Source organism: Populus trichocarpa, chromosome 1 (genome assembly GCF_000002775.5).
Source record: "Populus trichocarpa isolate Nisqually-1 chromosome 1, P.trichocarpa_v4.1, whole genome shotgun sequence".
NCBI lineage: Eukaryota > Viridiplantae > Streptophyta > Magnoliopsida > Malpighiales > Salicaceae > Populus > Populus trichocarpa.
Window position 1 is genome coordinate 3799461 of NC_037285.2, and position 25823 is coordinate 3825283.

At 35.7% G+C, this 25823-nt stretch overlaps 2 protein-coding genes across 2 annotated transcripts; one reads left to right on the top strand and one right to left on the bottom strand.

Moving 5' to 3' along the window:
• The first annotated feature begins 4418 nt into the window (after positions 1–4418).
• On the top strand, positions 4419–9575 carry LOC7496067 (cellulose synthase-like protein D1). The gene is made up of 6 exons (XM_024603545.2): positions 4419–5217; positions 5480–5909; positions 6344–6727; positions 6952–7327; positions 7926–8313; positions 8425–9575. Exons 1-6 carry the CDS (start codon positions 4604–4606, stop codon positions 9362–9364), a joined length of 3132 nt encoding a protein of 1043 aa, XP_024459313.2. The 5' UTR covers positions 4419–4603; the 3' UTR covers positions 9365–9575.
• A 671-nt stretch (positions 9576–10246) lies between these two features.
• On the bottom strand, positions 10247–23878 carry LOC7460515 (uncharacterized). The gene is made up of 23 exons (XM_024603550.2): positions 23249–23878; positions 22918–22979; positions 22163–22300; positions 21743–22018; positions 19991–20077; positions 19517–19618; positions 19367–19432; positions 18422–18532; positions 18272–18333; positions 17569–17613; positions 17020–17093; positions 16765–16832; positions 15933–16001; positions 15738–15838; positions 15567–15648; positions 15398–15476; positions 15209–15296; positions 14967–15120; positions 14044–14235; positions 13896–13955; positions 12588–12895; positions 11371–11476; positions 10247–10633 (listed from the first exon to the last, which is right to left on the bottom strand). The coding sequence occupies exons 1-23, from the start codon at positions 23763–23765 to the stop codon at positions 10580–10582; spliced, it is 2901 nt and encodes a 966-aa protein (XP_024459318.2). The 5' UTR covers positions 23766–23878; the 3' UTR covers positions 10247–10579.
• Between the last annotated feature and the right edge of the window lie 1945 nt (positions 23879–25823).

A 25823-nucleotide genomic window follows, 5' to 3' on the forward strand; every position in this document is an offset into this window, starting at 1 on the left:
TTTAATACACTTATCTAAGGGTATATTCCATAACCCTAAATGTTTTTAGACTAAACTAGTTATTTTCTCAAAAACTCAAAATTAACGGTTTTCCCGAAATCTAATCCATAATAAAGCAAATAATAAAATTGGTAATAATTCACTAAATAACCCTCAATTATTCATCAAACCAATCTGCAAAAGTTAATATTACAGCTAGGGACTAATCTGTAATTTATCATATTTTTAAGGGTCAAATTGCAACTTTTGTCAAATTGAAGGACCAAACTGAAATTGTCATAAATCCATTACTATACTGAAATTCTGACCATAATTAATCCTCATTTCTGTCCAGAATATCTCATTATACTCCAGGGACCAATCTGGAATTTTACCAAATTTTTAGGGTCAAATTGTAATTTTGTCAAATTGAAGGACTAAATTGAAAGTGTTAAATTCTCTTATCTATACAGTACTTCTGTCCATAATTCATATGTTATTCTGTTCAGAATCTCGGAATATGCTCCAGGGACCAATTTGTAATTTTCCAAAGTTCGGGGACTAAACTGTAATTTTCGCAAATTGAGGGACCAAATTGAATTTTCGTCATCTTCAACCTCCAATCCAGAATTTTAACAGAAACCTACTGTTCTCCCCTGTTTTTTAGCTCAAAAATCACCATTCAAACAAAATCATAACTCAAAATCATCATCTTTCAATTCAATCTCTCAAAATCATCCAAATAATCAAATACCCACAACAATTAACTCTATAACATTCAAATTAAATCATCAATCAAACCCAAAACACAAATTTCATAACCCTAACATTTATCAAAACCGAAATTAAAGCTAAAGAAAACATATTATACACATTAAAGCATAATCTTACCCCTCTTTACTTATTTCCTCCAACTCCTTTTCTTTTTCCCTTATTTTCCCCTCTTTTCTCTTCTTCTTCTTTCTCCCTTCTCTCCTGCCGATTCTCTCTCAAATTTTTCAGATCCCTCTTTTGTTTTTTTTTTCTTCTATTTATATTTATTATGTTTATCTAATTACTACTATACCCCTTATTCATTTATTCCAACTTTTAAGCCTTCAAGGGCTTTATTGTATTTTCCAACTCATTAATATTCAAAACATTACAATAGCCTATAAGAATCCCTATATCAGCCTTTTGATCAAGTTTTCTTCTTCTAACTTCAGGTTTCAAAACATAACAAATACTGCCAAACACCTTTAAATGATCAATACTAGGTTTAAAACCATACCAGATTTCATAAGGAGTTTTATCTGCTAAAACTCTTGAAGCCATTCGGTTTATAAGATATAATGTTGTGTTTACTGCCTCTGCCCAAAAATTCAATGGCAGCTTCTTCTCATATAGCAAACATCTTGTCATCTCCATCAATGTTTTGTTTCTTCTTTCACTTACACCATTCTGCTGTGGTGTGTAGGGAACAATCAGCTGGTGTTTGATCCCTTCTTTAGCCAGGTATGCTTCAAATTGTCGAGAGGTATACTCTCCTCCATTGTCAGATCTCAATATCTTCAATTTGTTTCTTGTTTCTAGTTCAACTGCTGCTTTGAACTTAACAAACTCAACAAACACATCAGATTTGGATTTTAGGAAGTAAACCCAGCAGTACCTACTAAAATCATCAATAAATAGAAGAAAATACTTTGAACCATTTAATGATTCATTATGCATCGGTCCACACACATCTGTGTGTACAAGCTGGAGTTTTGACAATGCTCTATATGCATTGTCAGGAAAAACAACTCTAATTTGTTTTCCCAACTGACAAGCTTCACAAATAATCTATTGTTCTTGAATATCTGGAAACCCGTGAGTCATTTACTGGTCAGCCATTCTTTTTAGAGTTGCATAATTGAAGTGTCCCAACCGTTTGTGCCAAAGAACAGATTCATTGTTCTCATAAGTATTAGCACTCAAACAAACTTCATTCCAATTAACATTAAAACTTCGGTTCATCATTTTTGCAGAAAGCAAAAGTACTCTATTTTTATCTTTAATGTCACACACTCCATCATTAAAGAATATTGAATAACCAGATTCAATCAATTGTCCTACACTAACTAGATTCTGGTTGATCTTAGGCACATAAAGAACATTTTTAAGAGTTTTTGTACCTGACAATGTTTCTACTTCAATTGCTCATTTTCCTTCAACCTTCACAAAGTCTCCATTGCCAATTCTGACTTTAGATAGGTAGCTTTTATCCAAGTCTCTGAATAAGCTTACGTCTGCTGTCATATGGTTAGTGCAGCCGCTATCAATGAGCCATGATGAGTCCTTTGCCTCTGCTGAGTTACACATGTCTTGTATTGTGACCATGAATAAAAGATCTTCTTTGACTTCTGAACAATCAGCTACTTGAGCTTGTTGTTCAGTTTCTGTTTTATTTTTGCAGAATCTTTAGATGTGACCAAATTGCTTGTAGTTTCGGCATTGAGCATTCTTGAGCCAACACCAGGCTTCAAGATGATTCGTATTCTGACAGTATTTGCAAGTAGGAAAATGCTTTTTCTTCTCTTTCCCTCTAATGAAGCTGTTATTGTTGTTTTGTTGCCAGTTAGTAGATTTCCAGCCTCTCCCTTTTTCTCTTTTTCCTTCTTGATTATTTCTGAAAATATTCTTAGTCCGACTCTTCTCCTTGTAAACTGCAACAAGAGCTCCTTCACTTGATCCTTCTTGTCTATAAGCTTGCCTTTGCTCCACAGCTTGCAATGCATTTACCAGTTCTTGCAGACTCATTTCAGAAAAATCTTTAAAGTCTTCTAAAGAACAAATTTTATGTTCAAATTTTTCTGGCAGACTCACCAGGACTTTCTCTACAATTCTTGAGTCTGGAAAATCTTCTCCCAAAAGTCTTACTTGATTCACAAGTTTTGAAATTTGAGAAGAGAAATCTTTGATGGTCTCAGTTTCTTTCATCTTCAGACCTTCGAATTGTCTTCTCATATTCAAAATCTGCATCCTTCTTGACTTCTCATCACCATGGAACTCTGCTTTTAATTTATCCCATGTTTCTTTGGCCGATTTGCACGCCATGATCCTTGTGAAGATGTCTTCACTTACAGCATTATGAAGATAAGAAAGAGCTTTGAATCTCTTTGCCTTTTCTTCATTGAAAAACTTCATCTGTGCAATTGTGGGATTGTTACCTAGAGGAGTAGGTTGCCTATCACTTTCCACTATCTCTTTGCCTTTTCTTCATTGAAAAACTTCATCTGTGCAATTGTGGGATTGTTACCTAGAGGAGTAGGTTGCCTATCACTTTCCACTATCTCCCACAAATCAAGAGCTTTGAGATAAGTTTCCATTTTTACAGCCCACACACCAAAATTCTGCCCTGTAAACAATGGTGTTTTTGCTGAAAAGTTTGCAGAATCCATTTTAAAAAAAACTCGCTTATCCTCTCGTGTTTTCACTCACCAACCTTCAAAGTAGAAAGCTTTGATTTATCCTCACTGTACTCTCGTGTTTCTCACTCACAAAACCCCTTCAAAGATCTCAGTGCTCTGATACCAATTGTAGTAATATAAAGAACAAACTTTTGTTTTTACTGATGAAGAAAAAAGAACAAAGAACTAAGTCCACGATGGAAAGAACAAAAAAAAAAGAACACAGAACTTAGTATTTAAGTATAAAGAACAAAGAGCAGAATTGAGTTGATTGGTTACTGTCATCCCAAGTCTTTTATTTATAGAAAAGAGAAAACAACCATTACAGAATTTCGAGGAAAAACAAACACAAGAGACGTACCAGCCATCTTCTCCTTTATTTAAGGAGATGTTTATAAGCTAATTTAATCCTAGATAAACTTAACAAAAGAATTCAAAAAACATATCCTAGATAATAATCTCAGCTAACAACTAGATAACCATGCAGTAGATTACTGCTAAGTAATCCTGTTCTAGCTTAGGTACCAAACTTCAACAATCTCTAGAATATAATATGGAGAAATTGTAGAGACAAAGGTAAGAGAGAATGATATCCAGAGACGAGACATGGAAGAAAGTGATTTCATATCAGAAAAATTGGAACTTTCTTTCTTACAGTGCAGCAGAGCACAGTAGCCAAAATACAGCACAACATACAATATCAGACATGCCTTTTGTGTAGTCACTTAAAAAGGTGGATTCTGCTCTTTGTTCCTTTGTTCTTGTGGTTTCAAGACCCGTTTCTTGTGGATTCAGGACAAAAGTCTTGTGGATTGAAGGGTTTGCCTAAAGGATTCAGATATTTCTATCCCTTCAATTTCTATTCAGGGAGTTCTTCTGTCTATTGGTAACCCAGAGGAGAGAAGGAGATGTCAAGAATTTATTTTGCACCTAATTAATCGCATTATAGCTAGGTGTATTAGAGAGGCTAAGCTTAAAATAAGGGAACAAAGTTCGTCGCAACAAATCTAAAAAATAGAAAGAAATTGTGGACCACATTAGCCCATCGAACTCAATGTGGTTTTCCTTTCTTCAAAATGAAATCTCTAGTTTCGTGGAAGAAATTCAATCAAGAACAAAAAACCATTTCTATGCATGTTGCAAGAAAAGCAATGGTTTTCTGAGGAATTTGTCATCAATACCACAACATTTATGTCATGGCAACCTCAACAAAACCTAAAGCAAAGAATTTGTCATCACAAGCATCAACCGCTGGCCGTCCTCAACAGGCTGTGAAATTTGCACGCCGGACATCTAGTGGACGCATTGCCAGCTTTTCACATGATGAGGATTTGGACTTGTCTGGTGAATTTTCAGGGCAGAATGACTACATCAATTACACTGTTGTCATGCCCCCCACCCCTGATAACCAGCCTGCATGGCCATCCTCAGAAAATAAATCCGATGGGCCTACGAGCCGTTTTGGTTCCGAGGCACAGAACGCTTCCAGGCGGGTAGGAGAGCAAGAAGATAATTATGGAAGCCGTGGTGGCAATGGCCGCAGCAATGACAACTCAAAAACGGAACGAGGAATGTCGATAATGAAATCAAATAATAGATCATTACTGTCAAGGAGCCAAACAGGAGATTTTGATCACAACAGGTGGTTGTTTGAGACAAAAGGAACCTACGGTGTTGGAAATGCGTATTGGTCAGACCAAGACAAGTATGGTCAGGATTCAGAGCTGAGCAAGTCGGATTTTTTGGACAAGCCTTGGAAACCACTCTCTAGGAAGATTAGGGTTCCAGCAGCTATTCTCAGTCCTTACAGGTGCGCTCTTTTATATGTAACAAATGAATTTAACATAACAGGAGCATAGTAGATGGTAGATAGAATTTCATTTATAGAATGTTCGCTCTTTTCTATGTTCACTGCTTGACAAATCTTTGCAGAAAGCTGAGTTTACCCTCGATTTTCTTTCTGCTAGACCTTATAATATATAGGTTTCAGCTAAATTAACGAGGGTATTTAGGCTTTTTATCTTTGTAAAATTTATCTTAGAATTTGCTAAACACAAGTTTTGTATGAACAGGATACTTGTGGTGATCCGTTTGGTACTTCTATGTTTCTTTCTTGGGTGGAGAGTCCAGAACCCCAATCGTGATGCCATGTGGCTGTGGGGCCTGTCTATCGTTTGTGAGATTTGGTTTGCTTTCTCATGGCTGCTAGACATTTTTCCCAAGTACAACCCCATCAACCGATCCACTGACCTTGCTGCTCTGCGTGACAAGTTTGAGCAGCCCTCCCCTGCAAACCCTCATGGCCGGTCAGACCTTCCAGGAGTTGATATTTTTGTCTCCACTGCTGATCCTGAGAAGGAACCTCCACTTGTCACTGCCAACACAATTTTATCGATTCTTGCAGCTGACTACCCTGTTGAGAAGCTCTCCTGCTACATTTCTGATGATGGTGGTGCCATACTCACCTTCGAGGCTATGGCTGAAGCTGTTAAATTCGCAGAGGTTCTTTTACAATCTTGAACACCAAAATGAACGGGAAAAAAAAAGTAACAAAACAATTTAGCCCAGTTTGAAGTGATTTAAACCTTTAAAAGCTAGAACTGAGATTCCCTACTTGATATTTCCTATCGAAGTCATTTGGCATTGTTGCTTTTCACAGAAACCAATGGCCCTTCATTACCAAAACACAAATGACACCAATAAACAATTTTGTGCTTTCATTCAATGTTTGAATGAGCATCGTCCCAAGATGAGTTTCAAACATACCACTCTTTTTGCTGCATTACGGACAGTATATTGTTTAATTCAGAAAATGTTATCCCTTACATCCAACGAAACACAAGTTGTGATTTCGTTGAATATTTGTTTAGTGATCGAATTTACACACAGATTCTACATGCTCTAACTAAGCATGCTTTGTTTGATTGTTCGCTCAGGTTTGGGTACCATTTTGTCGAAAACACGACATTGATCTGAGGAATCCGGATAGTTACTTCAACCAAAAAACTGACCACACCAAAAACAAGAAACGGCCTGATTTTGTCAAGGACCGCAGATGGATGAAGAGAGAGTATGACGAGTTCAAGGTCAGGATTAATGGTCTGCCAGAGGCAATACGAAGGAGAAGCAAATCATTTAACTCTAAGGAGCTGAAGAAGGCAAAAAGTCTCGCCAGGGAGAAGAATGGTGGTGTGTTGCCATCGGAGGGGGTTGGTGACGTCCCTAAAGCTACATGGATGGCCGATGGTACCCAGTGGCCTGGCACATGGCTAGATCAAACAGCGGATCACAAAAAGGGGGACCATGCTGGTATCTTGCAGGTGATTACACTTCTAAATGATTTCTCAATATATACGCACATTTATAGATCCGATGTTGATGAAAAAGGATCAAGTAATTGCATGAAGATAACGCCAGTGTTGTCTCTTGATTTAAATGGCCTCTGCAACTCTGTCTAATATTTTCTTGAACAGATTCTGTGCTAATATGCTCTTGTGTTGAATTAACTTTTGAAACTTGAATCTGTTACCATTCACCCATGCAGGTAATGACTAAGGTCCCAGAAAATGAGAAGGTGATGGGTCAGCCAGATGAGAAAAAATTAGATTTCACTGGAGTTGACATCAGGATACCAATGTTCGCATATGTATCGCGTGAAAAGAGGCCTGGCTTTGACCACAACAAGAAGGCTGGAGCCATGAATGCATTGGTTAGAGCTTCAGCTATATTGTCCAATGGACCGTTCATACTCAACTTGGATTGTGATCATTACTTCTATAATTGTCAAGCTATAAGGGAGGGAATGTGCTTTATGATGGACCGTGGTGGTGACCGCATATGCTACATCCAGTTTCCACAAAGATTTGAAGGGATCGACCCCTCCGATCGATATGCAAATCACAACACTGTCTTCTTTGATGGTAATGCTTTGGATTTAACTTCAAATTTTGCAATGAAATTGATAACATATTTATTATGAAAATAATCTTCGAGATTTTGAAATGGCTAAGCATACTTTTGGCTATACTCTTCCAAGTCGTAATGGGGATTTTCTGTCCATGAAAACATATTTGTAGAACTAAAGAAAACACACATGCCTAAAACTTTTCAGACATGTTGATCCTCTACTCCATCTGTTTCTAGGATTAGTTTTTGTTTGTTTAACTCAAGTCATTTGTATAAGGAACCTGAAATGATACGGATTCCACTTTCTGCCTAGACTTGAAGACACTACTTCTCTGCTGAAGCAGACCAGAACAGGAAAAATAAGAAATATAACACATTGCAGAAAACCGAAATAACTAGTTGTAGTAGGCATGAAGAAGCTAAATAGACTATTTTATTTATTTCTATCCATATATTTGTAAAGCACTTTCCTATATTCCATTTTTAGAAAGATACAAAGATAAGAAAAAATACCAACTGAAAGGTTTTCATTTGTTAATCTAAAATTTCTGGTTTTGAAACCTCGAGGCATCATCATCAAGATATCTTGAATGTTACCTTCTTACAAAACAGGAAGTATGCGAGCACTGGATGGTCTTCAAGGTCCGGTGTATGTAGGAACAGGGTGCATGTTTCGTAGATATGCACTATATGGGTTCCTCCCACCAAGGGCAAACGAGTACTTGGGCATGTTCGGCAGTACGAAAAGAAGGGCTCCGGGTCAATTACAAGATGAGTCAGAGGCTCAGCCCCTTACATCGCACCCCGACTTGGACCTGCCAAAGAAGTTTGGGAATTCAGCAATGTTCAATGAGTCCATAGCTGTTGCTGAATTCCAAGGACGGCCGCTTGCTGATCACAAATCGGTGAAGAATGGCAGGCCTCCTGGTGCACTTCTCCTGCCACGTCCTCCTCTAGATGCACCCACAGTTGCTGAAGCAATTGCTGTAATCTCTTGCTGGTAATAATCATACCAATACCTTCCTATATCTATATGATTCTTGTACCGAGAACCTCATTTTTTAGTTACAGCAATCAAATTCTGAACGTGGTGTTTTGATGTCGAGCACAGGTGTGAGGACAAGACTGACTGGGGGGATAAGATAGGTTGGATTTATGGCTCAGTCACGGAAGATGTGGTGACTGGTTATCGGATGCACAACCGTGGGTGGCGATCTGTGTACTGCGTAACAAAGAGAGATGCCTTCCGGGGCACAGCACCAATCAACCTCACTGACCGCCTTCATCAGGTGCTACGATGGGCTACTGGTTCAGTTGAAATCTTTTTCTCCAAAAACAATGCCTTATTTGGAAGCCGGCGACTGAAATTCTTACAGCGAATTGCATATCTCAATGTTGGCATTTACCCCTTCACCTCCTTCTTCTTAGTCACTTACTGCTTCCTCCCTGCGCTTTCCCTTTTCACAGGAACCTTCATTGTTCAAAGCCTGGATATAAGTTTCCTCATTTACCTCTTAACCATCACTGTAACACTGACTCTCATCTCCCTTCTTGAAATAAGATGGTCCGGTATTGGGCTCGAGGAATGGTGGCGTAATGAGCAGTTTTGGGCCATTGGCGGAACTAGTGCTCACCTTATTGCTGTGATCCAAGGCCTTCTAAAAGTCGTAGCTGGTGTTGAGATTTCTTTCACGTTAACCTCGAAGTCTGCTGGCGAGGATGAAGATGATATTTATGCTGATCTTTATATCGTCAAGTGGACAGGTCTCTTCTTTATGCCACTTACCATCATAGTAGTCAACCTTGTTGCCATTGTTATTGGGTGCTCGAGGACACTATACAGCGAGATACCAGAATGGGGCAAGTTGATGGGAGGACTCTTTTTCAGCTTCTGGGTGCTGTCTCACATGTATCCATTTGTGAAAGGCCTGTTGGGAAGGAGGGGAAGAGTACCGACAATTGTTTATGTCTGGTCAGGCCTGATTTCCATTACTGTGTCTTTGCTTTGGATTTCAATCACTAGTGAAAATCGTGGAAAACTTGAGGTATAATGATGACCAGCAACAAGAAACCGTGGTCGAAACACTTTCCTTTTCTTTTTTTTTCCATGGTGTAATTTTCTTAGATGTATTTCATTAGGCAAAGAAAGTAATGTAGCCAAGATTGGCATCATAAAATTAGCAATACCTGTCCCTTAATTCCTGATTACTTTCTCGGAAACATATCAGCATATTATAAAGTTCAGTATCAGTTGTATTTGAATCACTATCTTGAACACGGTGCAGAAAACTTAAATTCATGTCAATTCACTATTTACAGGTCTCAGCTAACGAATATATTGGGGGATTTTTTTATTTGCTGCGACTGGTTTGTGATTTGCTATGGATTGAGATTACAATTCTATACTGAAGAGTTGTAGTGGCTAATATATTCAGTCGTTTTATTGGCACCCCCTTTATTTCGCTTTCCTGAACCCCTTTGTCATCTGTCGTTCTCTGCTGTCAAAACTCCATAGATCCGATCACCGAATCTTTCAATAAGACCATAACAATCTTTTCATCATCGTAAACAGTATTCCAATGTCAAAAACCATTTTCAAGTCAAAGTAAAACAAAAAAACCTGGATTTTGATTTTAAGTTTAAGATTTCCAAGCATTAAAACACCTGAAATACAATAACGTCCGAGTCAAAAAATGGCATGAATAAACTGGCATGAACGAGACCTTCCTTTTGGTAATGGTCTCACCTCCAGTAATGGCGAGACATCATAGAAGCACCAATCCAAATACCCCATAATTCATGTATGTCAATCGAACAGTCAACGATTCATGAGCCTCCGTGCATTTTAGCCATCGAGATATAGTTAATGAAAGAACACTTGATAAAAGGCACGTTTACTATTGCAGCTATTACATAGCTGGGAGATGATGAGCTCTGTGAATCTCAAATCCTTTTGTATTTCCAGGTATTAAAATCACCAAATCTGCTGTGACCTGAACAACAATATAGACGTCTATTTTGGCTCCTATAAATCACTGATAAAACTTGACAGATTGTTTCAGCTCACCAGCCTACAGCTCAAGTAGCGATGTCAAGTACATATGGCTAAACAGCGTCCCAACGGAACAAGAAAGTCCATATGTTAATTTATAAGAACACATTATGGACTGCACAGGTTTGAGAAGGCAAGGAATGAACAAATGGAACTTTACATTGTGATGTGAAATGGGCACTGCTGTATTATTGCCTCCAAGCACTGCAATTAATCATAGCAGAAATTCACGCATCCGTACTGGCCTTTTTACAGCATTTGTAAAACCCTGCGCAGATTGGGAAAAGAGGGAGGGGAAGAGGATACAGTAAGCATGTGATCTGATTTTTGTTCAAGTATAAGTTGTTAAAGCAATGAACTTCATTGAAATTCTATGAAGTCAACAATGGTCATAAAACAGATTAGGGTTTTGCTCCTTTTTAAAGCTTTTTAAGAGTACAAAAAATAGCTGCTACCAAATGAAGTTAACATTGATGGTAAAACAGTGGGCAGATTTTATCGCTTTTCATGATTTTAGTTGCCAAAACGACAATAGCATCAGCATTCAGTAACGCAGTCAATCAAAAGATCCACTAACTAATAGTTATAATATACTGTGCATTTGTAGAAGCCCGTCTTAAGTTATACTATCATAATAAAAACATATATGACAGTGTAATAAAAACAGTGGGCAGATTGACTACCGGTTACACCAGAAATGTTGATGTCGCACAGCCAGGCTAGTCATTTTATGTAAATCGTGGAGAATGGCAAAAGAAAACTTAATACGTAGTAACAAATGTAGATGGGTGTGGACTCCTGCATTTTCTAAACTTGAATGTGGAGTCAAGCCTGACAAACATCATTTTCTATCCCCTTTGCTTTTTGTAAACCAAAATGTTGATCAAATAAAAAAACCCCACGTATTTATGCCTAGCCGGTCTATGAAGCTCATGGATGGACAAACAAGAACGAACTATCTATTATCATATTCAAAAGTTTAGCGATTTGCAAATATGAGCATACCTCATTAAATTTGAATATCAGAGGACGTGAATCTCTTTCCAAGGTGGTTGTCTCCCATCCAGCACTGTCAGTACTTTGAGAACCCTTACTGTTTGCTTTCCTAAACCTGGTTTGACAGTGAAGAAATACATGTCAGCAACTAAAGAAATATGTTACTATTTCCATGTAACTTGGCCATGCTAACTCTTTATGCATAATTTCTAGTATCAGTCTGAGTTAGACGAAAAAGGGTTTTCTTTTTCATTAACAGAAATTTGAGGGGAGCCTATCATCAGCGTATCCTAATATATCACACGTTTTCTCAATCATACCCTTTTTTAAAAAAACAATTTATCGCAACCTTAGGTTTATCCACATTTTCTAATATGCTCATTTGTCAATTTTTTCCATAAAAATCAAGTCATGTGTAATTAAAGCATGTTAAAAAAATCCTTATATACTCATTTGTAAATTAATACATTTATTTGTCGATTTAATTTAAAGTTTATTTAAAAAATATATAATCATATTAATTAAATAATTAATTAAATTTATTTTTTATAAGATAAACATCAAAGGATAACGTAAAATATAGTTTAAAATAAGATATATTTTGATTGTAAATATATATATTTTATAATAAATTAAATAAACTAATATTAGATAAAAAAAAATTACTAACTCTTGAGATGGCATTTAAGTCAGTTCATAACTAGCTTTCATGTGCAGTGCATGTGACCGTTAATTTTGATAGAAAAAATTGAAGGGTTACGATAGACTAGTTTTTTTGTACAAGAATACGATTGAGGAAACATGAATTATATATAGGGATATCCATAGGTTTTCTCTAATTAGAATTGCAATTCTTATACAGATTTTAGTTGAGAATCACAAGAATTGACGATTATGTTGCATTTTATCAAACACGTCTACATCTAAATGTAACCTCTAAAACAGCAAAAAATGTACAAGTGTGATAAGCAAGGCTATGCAGAAGTCCACATTAGCCAGAGCTTTACTGCAATAATTAGCTGTGTTGTTAAACCAAATGAGCTTGTGCAAACTTTGGAACGAATATGTCACTTCGATGAAAGATACATAGTTATATGAATAACATGGACAAGTTAGAAACCTTTATTAGAAACCATGAAAATGGAAGTTAAGATCTTGATATAATTGAAGATTGCAAGCATTGAGATGATGGCACAGATAACTGGATGTTTGTTAGGTATTCATACCTGTCAAAGAAGCTGGTAGAGCTTCTAGGAGGCTTCTTTGGATTTCCTGAGGATTTCAGCTTTACATTGGACAAGGCCCTTGTACTAGAATCCATGATCGGAGATGTTGCTGAGTCACTTGGAACACATTGCCCAGAATTTATCATGCTTTTTTGATTGCCGATGCTGTTACCAGAAAATGCAGCTGCATGGTTAATTTTGACAGACTGCACTGCACTCTCCCGCTCTACCAAGTACATATTTTGTTTATTGCACCCATCTGTTAAATGTACAGATCTACTTGCTTGCAAAATCTTATGCTTTTCCACCTGAAATCCAATTTTATTCTAAGAGTAAAAATTTGCACTCCACAAAATAGTTAAGAAGATCGAAGTTTCCCATGAGACAAATACCCATAAAAAGTGTGCGCAAGATTGAATTCCTTTTCATGTTAAGAAAAATAGATATGATAACCATGACAAACTATTGTTTCTTGAATGAGAGATCAAGTAAAACAGAAATCACGTGAAAGATTTCAGATCTCACAGTAGACTAATATGGCCTCACTTGTCCTCCTATTTCAGGACCAAAATTTGTGCCCTTTAGCCAGCCTCTTATCATTTGCAAGTAAATATTAATAATTGTAACTTTCAAATTTATTTGAAAGATTTCTACTATATCTCATCAAAGTGACATTTTATATGTTATTTAATGATGAAATTGACTTGTCATATCCGGTACAAGACCAAGTTACTGAAATGCAAGCCATAATACGTGAAGAGTGAAGACACCAGTGTCATCCCTGATAATGTCCAATAAAAGATACATAGTATGGTTGACTCAAGCAAATGCTGATGCATGAACATCTAACTGAGAGATTGGTGATGCTTGCAGTATAAGCAGCGTCCCAAGACATCATTTCAGTCAAAGGTGCTGAAACAAGGAACAGATTTAGATACACTGATAACTAGACTGATAGTAAACCATGCACCGGCATGGGAGACAGACTCAAGATAAGATGATGACAACGAGACAAAACCAGCTTGTTTTAACACATGCTTACTCTTTTGATTATCACAGTCCATTTGGACCATACATGCCTTTCAAAACTACACCTCTATTGAAGTCGAACTATAGAAAAGTTGCAACAGCGATAAGTTGCTGGAAAACAAATCCATCACTACTGAAAAGAACAAGGCAACCATTTAGTTCACATTACAGTCTGCAGAAACCAACTTAGGGATCTTTTGCCTTCTTAAATTTTGGATCTTAAGGTGATCATGATGCTAAATTAAGACTACATTAATAAGCAATAAATTACTCACTCACCTCGTGCACCAAAACCTGCTTCACGGCTAAGGGAAGTGCATAATGACCAGAACTATAGCCCTGTTAATTCCAAAAAAAAACATGCGGACAGCAAACATGAGATATGGAATCATACTGGCTTTGCAGAGACTTAAAGAACAATGCAGACCTTGAAGTTAATGAATTCATGAATGGGAGGATCAACAGAAAGCGACGCAGCATCTAAAACAGCTTCGTTTTCCTGCTTACAGGAAAGATGATCTGACTTGATATTCTTATATGTCATGGAATAGGATACCATTGTGCTCACTAACTGAGCTAGATCATTCTTCTCTCTTTCTGTTAATAAGTGCAATGCCACCTGAGAAAAAACACCAAGATTTCCAAATTATATGAGAACATCAACAAGCAAAAGATAAGAAAATATGCATTAATCACGTGGGGCACGTAACAAAAGTCCTAGCTTAAGAAAAAGAAAAAGTTTAGACACCAAACAACCTAACAAAAATGAGCCATAACTTTTGATACAACCATTAGACCAGGCTAAAATTTTGCCATAACATTCCAAAGTACCTGTTATCTATGAGATTTAAAAGAAAACTTCATCTGAGTTTCGGCTGCACGCCCAAATGCAGACCAGAATTTACTACTCATGATTTTTTTTTCCCTATGTATTTGGATTTTTTTTCCTATAGATTAGGATTTTCAGTTTAATTATGATTTCACTAATTAGAATGTTTTTCTTGTATTTAAATAGCCTTGTAGGCTATTTTTTAAAGGAGATTATTGAATTTCAAACTTTTTAGAAAATATCAGAGGTTGTGTCATTAATACATCGGAGAGGAGCAAAATTTAAAAAACTCATGTCATTACAAACAATCTTTTCGTAAAAAAAATTATGAATGAGAAATCAGCTCAAAAGAATTCTTTTCGTCATCACAGGGACATACAGACTGTAAACAAGATTTAAAAGAAAGTGAACTAGTTTTTCATGATGCAAAGTAAAATGTGCAACACAACAGACTGAGAGGGGGGAGACAGTATGAAAGTGTACTGATAAAATGAAGCTGTAAATAAGTGCAAGTAAATTACCGGCCTTAGTGTTGGAGGAGAGATGATATGTAAGATGGGAGAAACAGAGTCTTCTACGAAAGATTTAGTAGACAAGTGCCTTGAAATATGTGGTGGAATTTTGTTCTGCCAAGACCTTAACTTGTCCCTCTTTTCCATCAATACAGTTCGGTATCTAAAGATTTGCAAAAGATATGATAATAGTATAAAAGTGAGTGCACATGTTTGACATCAAGTGCCAACTACAGTGGAGATATAAATACCTTTGATAAGACCTTGGCCACTCAATATTTGGTTTTTGAATTTGTGCTACCTGTTGATGTATAGAAATCGCAATGCAAGGCTGATAAGCTGCTCAAAAGAGAAGTGGAAAATGAGATGAGAAGATTAAAATTCAAAACCTATTCAGCATTGGGAAAACTAATAGGAAAGACAGCTAGGCACATGCTTACCATAAAGGGGCATTTGCTGTGAACGCATAATATATTGGTGAATCACATCAGAAACACCAAGACTATTGAAACACTTGACCTACAATTAAGTCAAATTTAATAATGACTTAAATAGGTAAGAGATAAAATAGTCACATGTGGTCCAAAAGAAAATGGAGCTAAGGCTTACTGTCTTTTGCATCACTGGATCATGGTAATGGAGCTGCAAGATGTTTTCATAGATCCCATCCAAAATCACATCATAATCACCACTGCATATACAGTAAGCATTAAAGCTAGAAAGAGGCAGGTTTGAACTAGAGGAAGGAGTATATGAGGTTCACAAGCAATGATTATCTACCGATTAGATACAAGGGAGAGCAAAGAGTCAAATTCATTGCTCATGCTGCCACAGCTACCTTTAGATTTTCTATCCTGCTTCATTTTTCTCTTTTGGAAAATCTACAGAGCAAGTAGCACAGACTCACAAATAAAGAAGCTGGAAAGGGATGAATAGTTAGGAAAGACATTATGGAATGTACAATCTTTATGTCACCTCCTTCCAAATATCAAAAACACTTCTTGACATGTCCTTTCGACCAACCACCTGGGAACTGATCTCCAGCTGAGGCCGAGTAAACAAAATATTGTCAGTCAATTAAAGCAACAAAGAACAAAAGAGAAATCAAAGAGAAATAGCACCATCATCATCCTTAAAAAGCACTAAATCTCCTTTGAACCACCCTAATAAAATTTGAGATGATAGCTCAAAAAGAACTGACCAGTGTTCTTGATAAGAAGAATTGTGGTGGGTGGGGAGTGCCTTTAAAAAGAATTCTGAAAATTAATCAAGAGTTTAGGATCTTATGCAAATTTCAATGGTGAAATGATTTATTCATTTACTCATTTTTTTCCAGTGTACTGATACAAAGCATAACCAAATTTGATGTCTTACTTTTTGCGAGATCCTTCAAAAAAAGATTTAAAATATTGGTGTAGCTAATTAATAATTGTAGAAATGACTAATATAGAGGCTTGATTTACTAGAAAAACAATATTAAACCATGGTTTGTGACCAATACCCCTTCTCACATTAAAGTTTTTTCTTTATGATGAAGGACTACTTTTTTCAGGCTGAATTCATTCTTCGATAGCTTTCGTTGTTCTCTAATATATGATAATGGGGTATCGTGTTATGCTCAATATCCATGAGACTAAGCAAAATTGAAGGGAGCTAAAAACATTGATGAAATTCCCAAAGGAATTTCCTGTCAATGTCAAAACAGAATCACCAACTCATAAACATTAACTTGACCTGTATTATCACCAAGGAGATTTAGTAAATTTAATAGATGGTTTAGAATGACAATGTCACATCAAAGGCTTACCACGTTAAGAACTTCTCTCTTCTTGTTGAGAAACTGGAGGGTGTTCAGGCATGAGCGTATATCACATCCTGTGAAGTTAAATGAAATGGGTAGAATTAACAAAAAAACTAAGGCAAAAAAATTTATATTGTGGATATTTTATATTGCAAACCAATTGTAGCATTTAGATTATGAAGTCTTATAGGACTATAAGAACCAAAGACGGGATTGGAAAATTAAAGCACCATCGTATATCTGATAAGGAATATAACTCACCAGTGTAATCTGCAAGTGCGGCAAGTGCAATGGAACTAGTCTTCATTCCCTCCTTGTTACATATATATTTGAGCCTGTGATGCCCAACTTTCAGAAAATTAGTGTTGTAAAAGTATTAATTTATTTAAGTATGTGAGAACCAATAAATATGGTTTTTAATCTTCTTTCACAACAAGTGTAGTCTAATATAGACGAGATGTTGAATATCAATAAATAAGCAAAAAGTCGGGAAACTGAGAGCAGATCTTATTGAGGATTTTGACTAATTAGATAATTTTTGGAGCTTCTAGAGCATTCTACATTTCTGATGTTAAATAAGACAAGCCTTAGAGTTTTGATCATTTTCTTCTTACTTTGAAGAGGAAGTCTTATTTCCTGATCGTATATATCAATATGATAAGATACTATTCGTTTGGATGGGAATTTACATGTCAACTTTCAATATTCTAGCTAGGGAAGGATACTCAGAATTGGTCAATCAATTAACTTGTTTACAAAGAACATGACCGAAAATGCCAGAGCTATGAATAAATCATTGACAATCATCACCTGCTTACAACACGGCTAACAGTCGGCTGAACAAATAAATGGACCCTGTAAAAAGAGCATGTACATGTCAATATAATGATTTGAAACTCGTAAACTCCAAATAATTCATATAAATATGCCAAGAACTGATGTACACGGTTCGAACTAAGAAGGTTGAGACAGTGAAGACAATTATATGTCTTGAACTACATTATAACATTGCCTTAAGGCCGAGATCCGAATTGAGGAAGGTAATTGGTTAAACAAGGTCATTGTATTGAATGTAACTTGAAAGGGATCCTTATATTACAGTGGGTTAAGAATATTGAGTCCTTTGTCATCTTCGCTCTGAAATGTCATTCAGTATCTCAGGTTGCAGAATATGAGAAAGTCAAGTCATAAAATTGTAAGCTCAAAACACAACAATATTGTTTGATGAAACTTCCCAAAAATCGTAATTCCAAGATTCAGGAGATCTCTTTCACATTGTTACATTGCAATCCTCTCAAAAGAAAGTACACATCAGAACGTTATAAATAGACTTTTTTATATAAATATGTTGCAGCTTTAATTCAGTTAAAACCAAGATGGATACCAGATTAGAAAATTTTCGGTTAAACTATATTTGAAAGAACTTGAGTATAGGAAACATTGAGGTTCTATAAGATAACTTTCTAGACTTTACCAAAAGATTGCCACTTTAATATTTGTAAGAAACACTTACTTTGCAACCTGACGTAATGGCCTCAAGGCAGGTGCATATATGTCATTACATATGCAAATCACCTACATAGAAAGCCAACTTAAAAGGATTTAGAGGGAAAGGAAACAGAAATATTACAAAATAAATCATCCATGACTACTTCAAACTCACAGGTCTCGTCAAAGATGCTGTTTTCCGCCCTTTTTTTGAGGATACCCTTCCAAATTGCTCTCCTTTAGTGACATTTTCCTTCCCAGTATCTGACTTCCTTTCAGAAAAAACCTGCATGAACATGATAAATCCTAAAGATGATAAAATCACACAGCTAAAACTACATATCAGAAGTGCTGATGGATCACAAGAGTAATGTATCAATATGGAATTTCCAACTCTCAAACTATAATTCTCAAATCTTATGATTATTTTATCACGAAAACCAGAGATACCTTTTTATTAAGAAGATTAAAGAATAGGGAGTATATTATAAATAAATGTACTTGTGAAAATCAGCTTCAATTGATTATTATCCTAGAGGTCACAAATTAAGAAGCTTGTTATATTCTAATGCTACAAGAAAGGTTATTTTTGTATCAGGGTTCTGCCTCTAAAGGAGTTATGAGTTACGACAACTTACATGGAATGAATAGCATTTTCCTTATTAGACGTCTTCAAGGAGAGAATTTGTGGCAGATTCCTTCCATGTCTAAATTTTATGTATTTTCTAGAATTCAATAATATTGGTAAAATAAGCCATATTGTGTTCTTCAACTTCAAGGTAGGACAAACAGGAAGCACTAGCATTGAGTCCAAGAGGAGAACAATATATAAAATATATTATTTGGATCAGAATTTAGAGTGTGGTCTCCAAAATTAAACTGTGACCAACGAATAAATCAACGCCCCCGCTACATTTCATTTTGACAAGGAAAAATTCTAAAAGCACAATACGATGCAACCAAGAAGTTCAGAGGTCTCAAGGGGAACTCAGTAATAAAAAAGATAAAAATCACAATAAAGAACAAAAAAAAATAAGCAGAAAATAGGCATGGGAAAAGGGTGGCCTCAAGTATACATCATAGAACATGAAGATACAAGATCAGAATGCCATTCAAGTACCATTTTTAGAAGAACCTCCACAGCACCTTTTCCATCACTAAGTGCTCCATCTATTTCATCAATCACCTATAGAGAAATCAGCGTCTTCTTTTAAGTATTCAGATCCCATATGAGAGAAAAACAAGCACAAAGGGAAGGAATGTAACTGACCAGGCATTTCGGTCTTGAGTCAGCCATCACAGAGTTCATCTGAACCACATCAAGAATCTTAGCTTCGATTGTTGACGAAGACCTATCATCGCTAGCATTAATCTGTACAGTTTCAAACTCTCAATAAGAAGAAAAGACCTATTACAGAAAGCTTAGTGAAGTTTCACATTATTAAAACAAGAATGCCTTAAAAGCAAGTAGGATAACTAAACGCAAAACATTAAGATTACTAAAATGAATCAATGTAACCTTAAACAAGCACAAAATAAAGAGCTTAGGAAAATATATATATGCGCCTTGTCATGATAATATCTTTAATACTTTTCTGTGGTAGCTTGTCCAAACCAAATAAATCCGAGGTAACAGATACATGGACAAACTTAACAATTAAAAGAAACCAAAATATCATGGCCTTAAGTAATCATGATTTTGCAGGTATGCATATGCGAATCAGTTAGAAGTAAAAAGCAAGACCTCCACAACTCGATATCCACAATGCTTAGCAGCTACATGTGCAAGTGTGGTCTTTCCAAGCCCGGGGGGACCACAAAGCAAAAGGATCTGCAATGGTCACAAGATTCAATTACTCAAGGTTTTCACGGATAAAAATTGACTGCAAAGAAACAACTATCATAAATAACAAGAAAATATCAATAATTTGTAATCTGATTCAGATGAAGTTAGGTAATACAAAGAAAAATTCAAATATTTCTTTTCTATTGCAAACACAACAAAGTTTCGCAGATGGTAACGAGTAAAGAAAAAATCTAAAAAGGTATAAACTATGATAGAATAATTTGGAAACTAAAAACCAGTTGAGACCAAAAATATAGTTACTACAACACATAAATAGAAAAGGTGAAAGATCCTGAAAAAACCAGTTGATAATTCAGCTGTATGCTAGACGTAGAATATACAAGAGCTGAATCAGCCAAGATAATCCAAGGTCACGGCCATCATCTACATTAAAAAGCACTTCGAAATTTATGGAAATACATGTCCACGTCACACAAATCCATATATAAAAGGAATAAAAAAGATTTGTGGGCTCATATAGAATGTGTCTGTCGTGCTAAGATGCGGACAAGCTTCACATACAAGAAGGCAGCGCAGTAAATTCGGCCTGTTGACAATCTGAACAGTTGTAGACCTATCAGCACCTGTAGGAATTCATCTGATAGGACTGTTCCACAGTTTCGATGCACAGCCAACTGCAAGCACACACGGTACAACTCATCCACTCTCAAGAATTCATTATAGCGCAAATGTCTTGGTCAAGGCAATTCATCGTCGATGAATTGGAGATGCCAAAGCACTCAGCCTCTTCACTCAGTAAAACACAAGCGGGTGCCTGGATTTCCATTTGATAAATCCAAGAAAAAACATAACTGGTATTATTTTTATAACTAAGAAGAGAGAAATAGTTACGATGTTTCACAATGACAACAGAATTCGTATCAAGGGAAACCCAGGCAGTAATCGTTGTAGCAATAGTTTCAAACCGCATATGGGCTGATCCGCCACCTATAAACAAGGGCACCAACTGCTCTGAGCTCCACATACCAAAGAAATTGGCGGAGCCTGATAGCAAAACTCATCCTCATCTTCCCTTACCATGAGGATAACAGAGACCTGCTACCACAGCTAACGTTTTCCTTCATGAGAGCAGCACGTGAAGTAGGAATTTTATTCAGAGAATGATTGATTGGGAGCATTTGAGAATTAACTATCAAGGCCTAGGATTGTACATTACAGGTCAAGCATATTCTTGCCAAGAGTCATCCCTAATTAAAAAGTATTGAGAGTGTTTGAGCCTGAATGATAAAGTTTGAATATTTTCTTGCAACTGGGGATGCATCTAGCTTGACCATTGTCAGGCATCATGGCGTCATATTTTTTCCCTTTAAAGGTGTGAAGTGACTGCAACTTGAAACATTGTTGTATTAATGTGTTTCACTATCGACATAGCTTATAACAGATACATATAAACCTCAAATTAAGAAGAATTAGGAAACAAGCAATCCATCTTGAAAGCCATGAACCATCAACAGTAGATATGCGTGAACTAAATTCAGCAACTTATCTACATTCATCATTTCATGAATTGAAATCATGAAAGCAGCATAAGCATATATGTGAACAGGAAAATGTATATGTATAAACAATTCCTACTGCTTCTCTTTCCAGGCCAAATTTAAGGAAAAATATATGATTTTATTAGCTTACCTTCTGTTCTGGTGGACCAGTAGGCCTTGACTTCTTGGTCCACGAGTCCTGAAATCCTTTTGATTTACTATTTTCTTGCTCCAGATTATTAGAGTGTCTAAAATTCCCTCTACTCCATATATTTCCTTTGTTCTTGCTGAAGAAAGTTGAATCAGAAGGTTTTGGGTGTTGAGCGATAGAAGAATGACGCCTTAAAGCAGACAAAATGTCATCTGATGTACTCCTAATATCAGATCCAAAAACACAAGAATCCCATTGTTTAAACCATAAGAGGACCTGCAATGTGACAGTTTTCACTAAATTGTGAGCAAAGATAACAAGATCCCAAAAGAGTTCAGCCTGAGAACCATTATTTTTTATGATGAGCAACAAGCATGTAATTTAACCTTTTAGGAACTTTGACCAATGACTGCAACTTACCTCGCGATTTGTCTGCTCATCACTAAGCAGCTCAGTAAATGAATTTGGAGCATATTTGTCCACCCATAATTTTTCATGCATCACTTGTGTTTCTGGAAGAATGTCATCATTCTGATCTTCAGAACTAGCTTGCAAGGCCTTCAGCACCACAAGAATAATGTGTGAGGAATCTCACAGGAGATTTATTGTTGCCGTTAAGATTATATCCTACGAACAGGCACTAATAATCCCTGCACCCCTCTACCACCTAAGCTAAATTCATAGGGCTCCGACCACTAACAAATCATCTGCTATACCATTATTGACAGAAATTATAAGCAGATGCCAGATTGAAAATATCAAGGAAAACCATAATGATAGAGAAATTACAGTGGCTCGTGAGGTTAATTTCTTCAGTTTTCAGACCACATTTCAAAGGAGGCATTCTCCTGATATCAAACAACTAGAATCAAAATAACTTGCTTTGATGAGTTATGGATGAATACAAATCTAGATTAACATGCACCACATCTGCGTCACTTGGCCTTTTGGTTTATTCTTTAAAAACTAAAAGGAAGACTTTCTTATGACGTGTGTAGTGGGCATTGACCCACTGAACCGAAAACACAGATTGAAGCAATGTTTCAAAATCATGATTGCATAATTACAATACATTGATTCTTTGCTGAGCAAAATCAACATGATATTTCAAATTCTCAATATTTTTTGACACTTCAATCATGCTTAAACAACCATGTACCGTGTAATGTCCATACCTTGGTAAAAGCTTCTTGCTCCATTCTTTGCAAAAGAACATTAATCGGTTCCGATATAAGACCTACAAAAGGAATAAATAAATAAGAAATTAAAATTGGTCCACTAGTAATCTAACAACCCTTCCCTTTATGCCACTCCAATTTCTTAAAATCTATACGATTTAAAAGGGCGGAACAGTAATGCTAAGGACAATCGCGATAAAAACTGATTCTTAAATTTCACCTATAATGAGATCTAACAAGTGATTATTTTTTTTAATTATTTATCCAGATTCTAAAATTACTAAAAACAAAACATGATATCTTCGACTAAGCAAAAATTAATTCCCACCATTTGATTGCGATTTGAAATCCAATTTCTTCGCTCCCTGTTCCGTATCCACTCTACATATTTTTGCATAAACCCTATCGCCACCACTAGGCGCCGTCACTGGAATAAAATCGCCGTCAATCTCCGACACGTATCTAGACACGATCTTCTCCTTCTCCTCCTCCTCGACAACAACTTCCACCCTCTCCTCCTCGTTTCCTCCGTTCCTATCCTGCACCTGCCGGAGCCAGTCCTCATCGTCGACCTCCGGTCCCGTATCATCGTCGATTTTGCTTCTCTTCTCGTCGAAGAGGACAGCGTCTTCCTGATTTGGTGAATCCGGACCGTCGGACCTAGGGCGCTTGTTGTAGTCGTTAATTTGGGGAGCGGAGGGTGATTGAGGAGGTGATTGTTCCGGTAGTAGTTGAGGCGAGTAAGTGCAGGGATCGGGTGAGGGAGGGTCTAGGTAGTCTTGGTAGAAGTGAGAGTTAGCTTCAAGTAATTCAAGCTCGTCCGGGAGAGGAATGTCCATCTCCATGACCACTGGTAGAGGAGCTTCAGATCAAGTGAGTGTGAAGGCAGCAACGGCAGAGATAGAGAGGAATGATGGTTTTCTGGTTTTGGAGGGAAAATGAAAGACAATGCGCGGGAAAACATAAGCAAAGCACAAGTATATGAATAAAAAAAATATAATCCGAATGGATATTTTTTATTTAGAGTAACACAAGAGAAAAGCAAGAAATATTGACTGAATATCTCGTCGATCATTTCAAGGTACTTGAAAATGCATTGCAGTAAAAGAGTTGAATTGCATTTTATTTATATCATTGGTGTCTTTTAATTGAGCTTTTATATATATATATATCAATTTGCCCATACTCATTCAATGAACCAGCCGAATCATATAAATGACTTTTAGTATTATATCAGTTATTTTTAAAAATATTGTTTTTATAAATATATTAAAATAATATTTTTTTATTTTAAAAAAAAATATTGTTAATATTAAAATGATCTAAAAATATAAAAAAAATAAACAAAAATAATTTTTTTAACTTTCATAAAATGTTGTTTGAAATTTCGTTCCGAACGGCGTCTTAAGTCGTTTGTTTTCGCAGCTTTGAGTGGTTTTAAAAAAGTTAATTTTAAAAAAAAATTAATTTTTAATTTTTTAGATAATGTACTGATATTAAAAATTAATTTTAATAAATAATAAAATACTTTTATATATTTTTAAATAATAAAATACTTTAAAAAATAATAAAAATATGATATCGAACACTACTTTGTTTTTTTTTCCGCAGTTGGGTCATCCTTGACTTTAACTAGAGACCTCGCCCGGATTGATCCTGAGGGACCACTTATTTTGGTCTCGCAATTGAGGCGTAAATCTAGCATGCTGACTTAAATCAAGTTTTTTTATTATTTTTAAAAAATAATTTTTTTCCGGTTCATTATTCAATGTTTGCCTTGATAATAACCGAGCTTTGAATTTGTTTCACTCTCGTTCTTACGAAGTTATCTCATCTTCATTTAATTTTTTTTTATTATAAAATAAGGTTGTTGGGATATTTTAAGAATATTTAAAAAATATCTTTTATAATATTAGCAAGAATTTTGTTATTAGTTACTAACATTTTTTTTTTATTGTTATTTTTTTAATCACATTCTTAAATTAACCAAGATTACTTAACTCATCTGAATCAATGAATCGTGACCTGGATTTTTCATGCTTCTTTTTAAAATGTTATTATTGTCCAATCATCATTTATTTACATTAATGACGTAGCATGGATTACCTATCTACTAATATGATAAAGTATAATGGTCTACCAATCTTATTAAGTGCAATGTTGGAGTCGTGTGGTAGTTCCTCCAGACATTTCTCATATTCTGTTTGCAGATTCTATTGGTACCACTGTAAGGGAGGCTAGTTTTTCTTTTCTTTATTTCCACCGTACAAAAAAAAAGTCATGCAGCAATTTATCCTATAACCATAAACTTGTATTTTTTTTTTCAGAAACGCACCCATAAAAGGAGGTCACATGTGCAGTGATTTGACCGCACGATTCATCTAACGCACGGTAATGTTTAGGATTACGACTGTACTTTTTAAAAATAATTAATTTTTTTTATATTTTTCTTCATCATTTTAATGTATTGTTGTGAAGAATAAATTTTTAAAAAAATTAATAATAAAAATATATTTTTAATATATTTTTAAATTAAAAATATTTTAAAAAACAACATTCATCATACTTCCAAACAGACATTAAAGCATGAAAGAAGGTCACATGTTAGGTAGCCAGTGATTTGACCGCATGATTCATCCATCGCAAATAAACACATGTGTAAGGTAGTAATATTTAGTATTGCGGTTCAATCACATTTTTAAATTTTTATTTTTTATTTTAAATTATTTTTTATGTGTGTTTTTGTTGTTTTAATATGTTGATGTCAAAAATATTTTTAAAAAAATTATTTAGATGTAGTTCTAAAGAAAAAAATCCATGCTATACTTTCAGTCATGCACTAACCCATAAAAGAAGATCACGGGCTAGATAGTTGATGATTTGATCCCACGGTTCTTCCAATT